Source organism: Coccinella septempunctata, chromosome 2 (genome assembly GCF_907165205.1).
Source record: "Coccinella septempunctata chromosome 2, icCocSept1.1, whole genome shotgun sequence".
Taxonomy (NCBI): Eukaryota; Metazoa; Arthropoda; class Insecta; order Coleoptera; family Coccinellidae; genus Coccinella; species Coccinella septempunctata.
Window position 1 is genome coordinate 19,583,292 of NC_058190.1, and position 13,502 is coordinate 19,596,793.

At 35.9% G+C, this 13,502-nt stretch overlaps 2 protein-coding genes across 2 annotated transcripts in view; one reads left to right on the plus strand and one right to left on the minus strand.

Moving 5' to 3' along the window:
• LOC123308569 (ribosome-releasing factor 2, mitochondrial) overlaps positions 1 to 4,927 on the minus strand; it is a 226,114-nt gene extending 221,187 nt beyond the window's left edge. Inside the window, exons 1-2 of the mRNA XM_044891290.1 lie at positions 4,724 to 4,927; positions 3,824 to 4,090 (exon numbers count right to left, since the gene is read on the minus strand). Of these exons, the coding sequence (XP_044747225.1) occupies positions 3,824 to 4,090; positions 4,724 to 4,844 (388 nt within the window). The 5' untranslated portion in view covers positions 4,845 to 4,927. The remainder of the gene's footprint in view (positions 1 to 3,823; positions 4,091 to 4,723) is intronic.
• A 4,340-nt stretch (positions 4,928 to 9,267) lies between these two features.
• The window catches only part of LOC123308358 (transmembrane protein 245), a 208,975-nt gene continuing 204,740 nt past the window's right edge, over positions 9,268 to 13,502 (plus strand). Inside the window, exon 1 of the mRNA XM_044890978.1 lies at positions 9,268 to 9,877. Within this exon, the coding sequence (XP_044746913.1) occupies positions 9,362 to 9,877 (516 nt within the window). The 5' untranslated portion in view covers positions 9,268 to 9,361. The remainder of the gene's footprint in view (positions 9,878 to 13,502) is intronic.

Below are 13,502 nucleotides of genomic sequence, written 5' to 3' on the forward strand. Positions count from 1 at the left end.
CCATTAAAGATATTGAGGATGAAATCCCTTTTGTCCCTTGGAACAGCGGTGATGATGTCATCTAAGTACCTTTTGAAAAAGGGCGGTTCAAATGGTAATAGCGGGATGCGATTTTTTTTGCAATTTCGACATAGCTAAATGGGCACAGACGGATGACATACAGTTTCCCATTCCTAAGCCATGAGTTTGTTTGAAATATGAATTACTGTGTTGAAAATAGTTATTGCTCAATGAGAATTCAAAAAGATGCAGAAATTCCTCAAGGTTCTAAAAGATTTCTTCCTTGATGTTATTCCATCCTTCCGTGATGATTTCCGTTTTCAATTCTGTTGGGATGTTCGTATACAGTGATATGACGTCCAGCGATACTAGAATATATCCGTCGGGTATTTTTTGATTTTTTATGAATTCAGAAATCTCAAACGAATCTTTTACGTGGTACTGATCTGCTTCAAGATTATATATATCGTGACTTTTCAAGTTTGTTTTTCCTTTTAAATTATATCTATTGATTGTTTTAATTTTAAAATTCTACATTTATATTTATACACTGTCATACAAGGCGTATCTCTCTGAGTGATTTTAACTTGATTTCTTTGTGTTTATTTGTGCTTTTCTTATACAGGGTGGGCAACATTGGTGATACCTGAACCACAACTTTTTAACCCAACCAGATAGAGGAAAATGAATGTGCCATTTATGTCGTCTTTTTTCGAGAAACTAATAATGCCATCAACTGCATTCCTCTATCTTCTTTTGTTTTTGAGTTTAGGCCACAATTTAAATTTGGGCGATTTCAATTTTAGTCATTATCTCCGTTTCTGTTTGTGCTATTATGTTAAAATGCAAACATTATACAGACACTTTTTTGATAGCAATCCACTGGCGTACTCTAATTTTTTCCTACAGGTCTTTTTGCTGGGCTATAACATGAAGTTGTGTTTTTTCTTATGAAAACAGTAGTTTGAAATGACTTAAAAAGAATCGCCATTTTTTTCCCGTTTCAGAAATATATCATATATCGCCCTCTGTCTTTCTAAGTCATTTTAAACTACTGTTTTCATAAGAAAAAAACACATCTTCATGTTATAGCTTGGCAAATATACATTTTAGAAAAAATCATTGTACGACACTGGCTTGCTAGCAAAAAAGTGTCTGTATAATGTTTTCATTTCAACATCCTAGCACAAACAGAAAGGGAGATAATGACCAAAGTTGAAAATTAAATGTTGGCCTATAACTCGAAAACAAAAGAAGATAGAGGAATGCAGTTGATGGCATTATTAGTTTCTCGAAAAAAGAATTGTGGCCACAATTCAGAAGTTTTTCGAAGATAGGTTTTTTCGTCTGATGAAGGGGTCTGATATAGACTCCGAAACCTTAACACTTAAAATTATAATTTCAACTTTATTTATTTTCAGTTCATTGTCAGGCAACAATTTTTTCTAGTTAATTTGCTCCTGACAAATTAGTGCAAGAATTTACGCAGGAGCAAATCGTCGATTTCATTTTTAATTGATTTTGTTTCAGAGATTGGGAGTGAAAACCCTAAAAAGTTCATTAAAATATTGAATGTTTGAATTGGAAACTAGAGGGCATCATATGTGGCACCTTACATATTCATCATTTTGTTTGTGGGAAATTTCAAATGCAATGCTATAACTATAACATACTAACAGAATGCCAAATAGAATCACTTATTGACCAACAAAACCCATATCTTTTGTTATACTGAAGATATTGGCATTTTATCAATTTTTGTCACCACCCTAAATGAATCACCCTGTATATGGCTAAATATGGACCGGTGTGAATACAGCGGCCAAAGATAGCAGACCAAATCTCCAGAAACACCCGAACGCTGACGCCAGTGGCGTACAGGCTGATTCAGTTTGCATCATAAGAATTCGATGTATAATGGGAGACACAGTTCAATTATCAGTATATTGAAGACTTCAAATCTTCAATCGTTGTTTTTTCAGATTGAATCGGATATTGATCGTTCGAATCGGATTGAAATTACTACCCTCCAATTCCAATATCGTATTTCATATGAAAACGTGAATCCTGCATCATGAAAATTATACTTAATATTCCTTAGGTGGAAAACATCAAATGTTGAAAAAATATTGACTTCGGATGGGGCTCTGGTGTTGAATTTTCAACCCATAACATTGAAAATTCGCATTTCATATGAAAACCTGTACTGTAATGCTATTCAGGGTCGTCGGAGTTGGCCAAAAGTATGAAGGAATTCAATAATGTTCGATTAAGATTTATTTCTAAAAGACTAACAGAATCAAAAAAGGAAATTCAACGTCTCATTAACATACCTAAAAGAATGACCTGAATCCAATCTCAAATGACTTTCAAAATCTATGATAATCGGTTATATTCTTCCTGGTTCACGCTCAAGAAATCAACCTTCATTACAAGCAAAGCGTATTATTTCTCCCTAATAATTCTCTCATTCGCATGCGATGCGATGCAGATAAGAAACACAAAAAAAAGAAACAAACGCACAAGCCAAACTGTAAAGCAGAGGCGCAATATCATCGCTCGGCGGCAGGCAACACAACACACACCGCATATAAATACTGGGTGCCTATGACACAAGGACTATAATAATTTTAACTTATTTGATCAAATGGGTTTCGGTACATCTTGCCTCCCAAGCTTTTGAGCCAGCGAACTCGCGAATCAGGAGCTGGTAGAATGTAAGGTTTCACATGGGAGACATGAAAAATCTCTCGCTCCTTGTTAACATTACTTTCATCACACAATAGATAAGTATGAACACGAATCTGTTTCTTTATCCTATAAGGTCCCACAAACAAAAGCAAAAACTTCTTTATCTCCGCTTTGATTGCAGAGAAAGCAACATACGCACGCAACAAAACTAGATCACCAGGCTGAAACTGAGTAGGTAGACTTCCTACCTGAAAAACGCTTACCACGCTTCACAGCATTCTTGCCTAACCGCTCCGCCGCAAGGAAGCGTCAAGTAAAAAGTAAAGAATATTAACTATGATTTTTATGATGCAGGATTCACGTTTTCCTATGAAATATGAATTTTCAATGTTAAGGGTTGAAAGTTCAATAGGGCCCCAGAGCCCTATGCAAAGTCAATTTTTTTGATCAATATTTGATGCTATCGCCCTAAAGAATATTTAATATGAGTTTTAAGATGCAGGATTCACGTTTTCATATGAAATACGAATTTTTAATACTAAGGGTTGAAAATTCAACACCAGGGTTGTGTTCGAAATCAACGTCGAACGTTGCCCAACCCGCTCTTTAACGGGGCTTAAACGATCCGTCAACCAATAGAACAAGCGTTTCAGACGTCGGACGCACAACGGGCGATGATTCGACGTTGATTCCGAACCCAACCCAGAGCCCCATCCAAAGTCAATTTTTTTAATCAACATTTGATGCTTTCGCTCTAAGGAATATTAAGTATAATTTTCATGAAGCAAGATTCACGTTTTCATATGAAATACGATATTGGAATTGGAGGGCAGAAATTTCAATGTACCTATCCGATATGTACGTTCAATATCAGATTCAATCTGAAAAAACGATTGAAGATTTGAAGTCTTCAATATACTGATAATTGAACTGTGTCTCCCATCATACATCGGAAATCTTATGATGCAAACTGAATAAGTCTGTACGCCACTGGCGTCAGCGTTCGGGTGTTTCCGGAGATTTGGTCTGCTTTCTTTGGCCGCTGTATTCACACCTGTTAAATAAGGCATCTTTCAAAAGACTTGGAATCAAGCAAATTCATCCTTGGTACTATATTTTGGAAACTATTTACCAGCTGAAGCATCTAGAATGAAGACAGCCCCATCTAACACATTCAATGACTGCTCAACTTCCATGGTAAAATCAATGTGTCCAGGTGTGTCTATCAGATTAAATTGATGACTTCTCCAAAAAAACGTAACAGCAGCTGAAGTAATGGTTATTCCTCTTTCCCTTTCCTGAGTCATATAATCTGTTACTGTATTTCCATGATGTACTTCACCCATCTGATTTATGGTACCGCTATAGAAAAGCATCCTCTCTGTGGTTGTCGTCTTGCCTAGAGTTATGTTTGTTGAAAGTGATATATGCCATTTCTCCAATTTTGATGATTATTTTGGTAAAAGTTAACTTTAGTGTCCACCTCTGATTTTGAAGTCGATTTTTTCTTAGATAATATTGTAGTATTGTATGAGAAAATGGGAGACTTATAAATAGTTTACAAGATATGATTTTTTAAAGTTCTTATGAAAATTGCGAATATTTCACATAAATCCATCGAATTGTAATATTTCTCTGTTCAGAGCTCGAATAACTAAACCCAATCTTTTATTCGTTCCATTAATATCTGAAAATAACACCCTCATCCCACCTCAGATAATTTTCAATAGAAAGAACTTTATATAAGGAATCGAATGGTATTAGTCTCAATCTACGGATATCATCACGGTTTTTAAATTACCTAATCGTTAATTCATTTCATTTATATCTACTAATTATATTTTCATGTAAGAATTATTTTATACTGTACTTAACCTAACCTCTAAATGATTCAGTTCATCCAAAATTGATCAATTATTCAACAAACATGCAATCTTCTTAATTTAACGAATAACAAGAAAATTTCCAAACATCATAAATGCTGAACATAAGTCTCCGAAAATTCAAACTAATACCATGACTTTTAACTAACCTGCATCTATATGTGCTAAAATTCCTATATTTCTAATTTTATTTACATCTACATCAAGTAGGAGTTTTTTAGTGGAGAAGTATCTTAAATCTGACTGAAAAAAGGTTCTGAATAATTTCATTATACTTTCTTTTCAGTTAAAAAACCACGGACTGTGCTTATGCTTGAACCTAACCTAACCCCAAAGGCCAAGAGACAACCATAGACTCATACACGCCTTATAGGCGTTTTCGGAAACTTACTCAGGGTTACTAACTCGATCCATTGAGGTCACGTGACGGATCTTCTCGGATTACTGACCCGGTTCTAAGTTCACGAACTTATCAGGTTAGGATTTGGAAGTGTCAGTCGTGAGAATAACATAACCAAAACGTCATTCAAATTTATTATAAACTTTACACATTTTATTGATGCAGAAACAGAGTTTATAAGAAAAAGAATCTTCTTGCAATCTTGCGGAGAAATTTTATATTCCTATTGGAACTTCATTTCATGGATGAATATTTATACACGATACAGAGCCTGTTTACATTAGATTACCAGAGACAGTTCTGGGATTATTGGATACACAAGATTCTTGATGCTCCAGGAACAAGCAAGAAATTCATAAAAACTTAAGCGTTTCGTCAATAATAGATCGTTGAAATGTAAAGATCTGGAAGTTTTCTTGGGGATTGGATCATCCTAGAATCTGCAATTCCCCAGGACCTCAAGAAAACAATAACCAAGATTTTACCGAAATTGGGAGGGGCTGCTAGTTTGAGCGTTGTAATTTTCAAGAATAAATAAATAAATAACAAAATATGGAATGATTTTATTCCCAGTCAGTTTTTCTGGGTTCCTGTTCCCAATTAATAATTGGATTTTCTGATGCTTAGCTTGAATACATTGGCGTTTGCCATATCTTAAAATTTGTAGTGTGATCAATATCAATATCTATTTATCAAAATTAGGAGCAAGAAGAAAATTGCAGCTATAGTGGAATTAGCTAATGAAACTACACATTTCACATTGAGCCGAATTCTCTTCTATTTCCATAAATATTGAGAATAAGAGTAGAAAGCTTATTCCCGCGTTTTTCAGATACAAAACTAAACTGCAGTGCGCATGCGGTGACTCTAGCGATTCGGACGACCCTGCTTTTGTGTAGGGTTACGGTAAAACAACCCGAGTTAGTGATCGAGTTAGCAGCACCGTACTTTCCGAACACGGGTTGGATGTTCGGGTTAGGTAAACGAACGCAAGGGTTAGGGATCGTATGAACCCGGGTAAGTTTCCGAAAACGCCTATAAGCTTTGTTTTGGTTCGCACTTGAGGCGGTTCTGAATCGGTTCAAAGTAGTGGAGCAGCAAAGGTGTGGGAAGCTACACGCATGCTACGCGCGAGCTTACGCTGAATAAATAAATATGCGACTGTTTTGAACCGGTCTAGAACCACCCTAAAAGCGAACCAAAACAGGCCATAAGTGCCAATTCACAATGATGTTAATGGTAATGGTAATGTTAAAAATGAGCTACGATGTTAACGCTTAAATAATAATAAATTTAAGAAATATTTATCATTATCATTAACAATACGCTTGACATTAACATTGATGTGAACAGTATCGTAGTAGCTCTATTATTTATTATTATTACAGAGATATGGAAGAAGCGTATAACGCGAACGTACGTTAATAACGTCATGCGGTAATGGAATAATGTCTTGCGCTATCTGGCTCAGATTTTAGTCGTATGGAAGATACGAATTTACGTTATTAGCGTAAGCAACAGATGATCGGTAAATGTCAAAGTTTGTTGTCGATAGGTTATGCATTTTGGGTTGATTTTATGCTGTTTTTGTGAATAATGTGCGTTTATATGGATGCATATCTACAGGAATTTTTGTTTGTGGAGGTGGATTAAACTGTATTGAAAAATACCTGTTCACAGTGATGCTTTCATGATTTTAAAATAGACATGGACCTTTAAGTGGCCACTATAGTTACTAAGAAAAAATTGGAATATCATCTGGAGGATATGTAGAGATAACGTAGAATTATTTGTGTAATGCTTTACTGCCATTAACCTATAAGCCAATGTCCAATCTAGATGTTTCTACTTTTATGAGTCTTAATAAAAAAATCTCGAATTGAACCCTTTTATTTCCTATTGAAAACAAGTTACATAGTTCATAATCAACAATATGGGATTGAAATAGGTACTCAGAATTAAACACTAGGATGAAAATTTCTATTTTCATTCGACTCTTCCTTTCATGTGACCCATTAATTGAAGATATACACTTTTACCTTTGGTTATTAGATTATTCTTGAGGAACTCATTTAGTCTCTTCTGCTCTTATAAAAAATTCGATTCAATGTCGATTAAGAGGCCCCTTTTTCATAACATAACCTACTTCTGTCAAAACAAACGGAAAAATAGTAATGCGCAAGGCAAGAAAACAACGTAAATTACGATAACGTTCAACGTTATCCACCCGCAAATTACGGCATGCGGTAACGTTAATACCGCCCGCTATTCTGAAAATGGAAATACGCATGCGTCGTAACGTTATTAGCGCTTGACGTTATTACCGCATGACGTTAAGGATGCTTCCATATCTCTCTATTTATGTCATAAGATATTGGCGCTGCTCATAGACATGTCTCTATGTCTATGGCGCTGCTAAGATGTCTGTCACTGGTGTGTGCACTTGTCACTTTTTGCAAGCATCAACATTTCAAAAAATCGGGGATATGGGATCAGTTTCGTGGCGGCGCCACCATGTCATTTGCTTCGTTCTATCAAAGAGTAACAACAGAGATATATATCTCTGAGTAACAACAAGAGGTTTCACTTTGCCGATTTACAAGGGAAGATCGAAATGCATGGAATTTTAACCTTGAAGTGGGGAGACGCTACGCGCCAGCAATACTGCGCTCAGATTCACTACAGTCAAACGAGAATCTGGGCGTCCAATCAGATTGGGAGTTGCGAACAGAACGAACATCTGCTATCGTTTTCGTCCCTCCACTAAACCAGGGAACATTCAAGGGCATTAAAACGCAACCGGCCAAAATGGTAGAGTGAATCCTCTTGTTGATACTCTTTGGTTCTATCGTAAATTAGTGTTCTGTGGTATAACCCTTTTATGGCGTATGGTCCGTATATACCATTTATGGAGAGTAGAGAGAAGGAGAACGATCGCCGAACTAAAAATGTGTCTCCAAAAACGGGGAAAATAGGTGTCGCTGCGATTACAACGGGTATCGATAAGGAGTGGGGATTCAAGCGTCAATTTGAAATGAACAGCCTTCATTTTATTTAAGGTTATGTGTCATCGTGGTTTTTCTGATGATTTTTCAAATACCTTTCTTCAAATCTATATTGAATATGAGTTCTCTGAATTATATGCAATAAAATGCAAGTCGAAATCAATGAAATTCAAAAGAAATCACTGATCAAAAAAATTGTACCTACTTTTGTTTATCATTGTTTATTGAAAGCAGCTATGTTAGTTGGTTTACTAATCTTCAAAATTATATAAATCCGTAGTGAGGAGTAGTACACATCAAGACAACAAAAGGTAGCAGTCTCAGATTTATCACTTAGGTATTAGAGTAGATTCTTTTGCCAATACTCAGCTGAGAATCGATATAAACCATATAGTATGTTATGCCAACAAAATTCTTCAAGAATATTTACTTCTGAACCATGTAGTTTTATTGGTTAAATATTCTTATTCAGAAGAGTCAACTTCTCACGACGGATGACAATTTCGATTTCGTTTATAATGAATCCATCATCTTTTTGCTATCTTCATCGCAAAAGTGCTCTTGACACACAAATTGATTGGGAGTTGATTCTTGAGATAAGGTTTTTTCCAATTTTCTCTCAAAAATGCTCTCGGAAATTTTATCTCTTCTCCTTTTCTTTTCGATGCCAAAACACTCTTATACTAGCGCACGCTTCAACATTTCACCATGGTCATATGTTGTTCTCTTATCAAAAATCGACAATAATAATATTCCTATCATCTGTCACCAGGGAAACAGTTCACTCAGCCAACGAGCCAACTACAATTTGATTTGTGTAAACAAAATTTCGCACTCTCGTGATGGCCAGCGCGACTGTTGGCAAAAACATGAACTACTACTATTGGTACATATTTTAGGGGACAAAAAATCTGTGGTCTCAAAGCAGCGATCGTTCTCCTTCTCTCTACTCTCCATAATACCATTGAACCCATAGAGTTCAATGGTATATACACATTTGGTAACCGAAAGTTACCAGAGCGGTTACTCTGGTGACATATATTGAACTGAATTGTCAGGAATTCGACATTTACGGACCGCCCACTTACTAACCAGAAGAAACCAAAGTGTATATACGGACCACTGCCATGGTATAACCAAAGAGGAACTTCCTTCCTCTTTGGTATAACCGTATAACCTTATATTTGTGTTCTGTGGTATAACCAGAGACAACCAGAGACTCTATGGGTATAACCAAAAGTTAATCATAGACTTTATTAAGTCTATGGCATAGACATAATAATATATTAAGTCTATGGTCTATGGTGTATAAAAAAGGTTGAAAAAAGAATAGACTAATTATTCGCTGATTGTAAATAGCATGTTTATATAACTTTGAAAAGATGGATACAAGGTCTCCTCTAGAGGGCATATTTAATATTATTGGTGGAGGATTACCCCAAGGCCATGATAAGCTTTTGAAACAAGCAGTTTATAATGCTGTAGCATTGCTGCTGGTGTCTTCGTGTTGTGCTGCAGGATGGGCTCTCTTTGTTATATTAGAACCCTTTACGAAGCCTTTGATGTGGGCAGTTCTTGTAGGATCTGTGCTTCATCCTTTGAAAAGATCGCTAAGGGATAGGTTCCAAGATTGGTTTGAAACATTGGAATCAACAAATACTCCTGTTGTGCTTGGCATATTTTTACTCCCCATGAACATTGTCAATAATATTTCTGAGTTTATTGGTGATACTTTAATGAGACATATAAAAGTTATTACATCTTTATCATGTGTTATGGTATTTGCACCAGTTATATATTTTTTCACACCATCACTGCTCATAAGGTTGTTCTGGAACTTGCTATGGTGTTTAGATCTTCTGTTGGTATGTGTGCTGAATATAACTTCATTTTCATATGTAAGTATTGTAAACTTCATTTTACTAATAAGTATTTGATTGGATAAGCATATCAAGATTAGCTTTATTTCCGTTTGATTCATATAAATGAAGAAAAAAAGAATCTTTTTTGCATACTGTTCTATCGAATACAAATGAGTGAAAAATCCAATTCAACCATTTTATAACAAAATATGTATATACAGGCTGTCCCCCTATGTGAATGATTTTATTGGAATATGTTCACTTAGCATACCTAGGTGTTGTATAAAGGACCACTCGGTAGGCCATTTTCTGGAATTCTTTACATTTCAGATGGATAAACTCTGACGAATATTTTTCAAATTTTGTTGCACCTCTAAACATTTTGTAGTGATCCAACTAATCTGAAAAACTTATATAAATTACTTATTTTCATCCCAATCCTAAAGCTTGTGTTAAAGTTTGATATGTAGGATCCAGAAGTCCCTCCCCAACTGAACCTATCAACAGCAAAAATAACAGTCAAGTTCATGTCGACAATTGAATTTTTGTACAACATTAATCATTTACATCCCAAAAAAACACTTGATCAATCTTTTCATAGAACATAACAATATATCATGTACAATGTTTGTTGAGGCAAAAATAAAAAATTCAGAGAACACGCAATACCGAAGTTGGACACAACTACCAAAGTTTGGACACCAAATACAGAATATGAGAGGTGGCAGCCTTGAGCAGTGTCATCTAGGCATAAAGTGTAGAAAAGCCAATTCAACAGCAGTCTTCAATCCTTTGAATGAAGTAACCCATTTCTCTCTTCCATTCCAAAATGAAAAATTACATATATTCCTTGTATACATTCACCCTTCATCAAAGATAGATGAAAGTATTTTCATAAGAGCGTCCCTCTGCAAATATGCTATCATAATAGGAGACTTCAAAACAAAGCCAAGAACCAACAGATCAACAACTTTTTGAAAAAAAAGCAGTTCACCAAAGCGGAAACTCTACCGACATTTTTGAGCAACAAGAACGAAGATAGTACTCCTGATTTAATTTTCTATACAGGCACTATGAAATAGAATGGCGATGGTTGTGGAATTAGTCCTGACAGTGAAACCAACAAAAGAAGATTATATCTAATTACAGCAAATGCAACACAGAAAAAGTAAACAAGAAAATGAAAAGATGAAGAGAAAAAAGTCTTATTCCTCACTGAATTTATTGCTTCATTTATTGATTGTCATTGTAACAACATGTTTCAGCTTTCGCCATCATCAGGTTACAGACTTCAACCACTATAAGGAAGTTATAATCATTCATAGGTATATAAAGTTATTGTTAAAAGGTTCTCACATCCTAGAAGCTAAAGCATAATAGAAGGCTTGTTCAACCTTAGCAAAGCACATCAAACAGATCGACAAACATCAATATTATACCAAATATCAAGTTCTCGAAAAGTCTAGAAATTATAACAATCTTGAGGTTAAACACATATTTTGTCACCACCAAGACGGATCCCATCAATCAGTCATCAAAAATTCTGAACATTTGTGGAAATAACATTAATAAGTTCCTCCCGTCCATCTCTCGTATGCTTGGAGATTTCTAATTCCTCCCAAGCCTCCTGTTTCATACCGTAACCAATATGGAGGTCCACATCGGTGTTGAGGCCGAATGTGAGGGGGAACAGTGTGGGGATTCTCACTCTGTTAACCTCGAGACCCACTAAAAACCCTAAACTGCTTCTTCATAGGTTCCGGTCATTTTGCCTATTAACCAGTTGACTCTTCTGGTTTCTGGACTCTCATTACGTCACATTTAAATCCTTAACTGATCTCTCGGTCTTCGGTGGTAGGCTCTTGACCTTCTAGCTTTTTCTGTTGGATCGTAGTCGACTAATCTTCGTAGTTCCTCATTTGGATGTTGTTTGGCTTTGTCGTATATCCTTTCCGCCTTTCTCTTCATAAATTCTGTAACTGTTTCCCATTCCAAGTCCTTGTAGATTTGTTTGTTCCTAGCGAACCAGGGTACATCCATCGCCATTCTAAGGAGTTTATTCTCAGTGGCCTGTATTCTCTTGATGTGGGTCTTGGCTGCGAAGCCCCATGCCGCCGATCCATATGTGAGTTGTGGTCGCGCGATAGTTTTAATCATCGTCAACTTGATGTTCTTATTCATATGACTTCTTCTGCTCATGAGTGGATAAAGTCTACTCATTGCGGCCTTTGTTTTATCGACTGCACATTTGATGTGGTTTTTCCATGTTAGTCCTCTGTCAAGCTTCACTCCTAGGTATGTTGCTTCATTTCTCCATTCAACCTCTTCTCCATCAACTTCAAGGTTTTCATCCATCCTCAATCTTCTCTTTTGCAGTAATATTGCTTGAGTCTTTCTTACATTGATTTGGATTTTCCATTTGATGCACCATTTGAGTAATTCATCTATGGCTTCCTGCAGTCTCTGGTGTATGATATCTGAGCGTCGATGTCTGAACGCTATTCCTGTGTCATCTGCGTACAAGGTTTTTTTTTTTATATCTCCACAATTAACAATCAGAATAATATTCTTCAAGTTAATACGTTGACATTATAATGAAGTGGCTTGAAGTGCGGGGAAAGATTCTCTCCAGTGAGAGAAACTCATTATTCCATTAAATCAGCTGGCCAATGTCTCTGTAGTCATCTTGATAAGGAGTTTGTCAGTAGTGGTTGTAGTAAGATATTTGGGTGGTTTTCCATTCTTGCGTGGTGATTTAGGCTCTTACACTTGATGACTTCTTCAACTTATGGGATGTTTAGGTCTTTATGTAAAGTCTGGTTGGTCACATACCATTGGGCGTTGGCCACCATTCGCAGAATTTTTGATTGTGTTCTTCGGATCAGAGCTATGCTGGATTTGCTTGCTCATCCCCAGATTTTTATCCCGTATGTCCATATTGGGGTAATGATAGCTTTATACAGCAATATTTTGTTCTCGAGAGGTAGCTTGGATTTTTTTCCAATTAGCTAGTTAATTTCTTTGACTATTTTTTTACGTTTTTTGATAATATGGTTAGCCTAGTGTCAAGATGAAAGCCTAGGCATTTTGCTGTTGTGGCTTGTGGAATTATTATGTTGTTCAGTTTGATTGGAGGACAATATTGCTTTCTCAGAGTAAAGTCTACTTGTTTTGATTTGGTTTCATTTATTTTTATTTTCTACTTTTTCATCCAGATTTGCAGCTCGTCTAGGTGTTCTTGGACTAGTTTTGTTAAAGTTGAGCATATTTCTAGCATTCTTCGGCATATCATAAACGTATATTACGTAAAGCAGACTTAAAAAACGTTATTGTATTGAATGACTTAAGGATTTTATATTTTATAGACGCCTGAAGAAGCAGTTGAAATAATACTGCGAAACGTCGCCGAATATAGATTAAAAGAATCCATCTGTTGTTTTTGTCCAATACCCTACAACACACTTAGACTTAATTACTATGTTCATTTGTGTGGTTCCTACGGCCTGACCCTCGAATTGCAGAGTTTATTTTCGATTGTTCATTATATAGTGATCGAATGTACGAAATCACATAACGCACTGAATTATTTTCATACTCGGGATTATGAGTTACGGAGCACCTGTAAGAAAACGTTGCTGACACAAAGCGTTGCTGTTTTCAC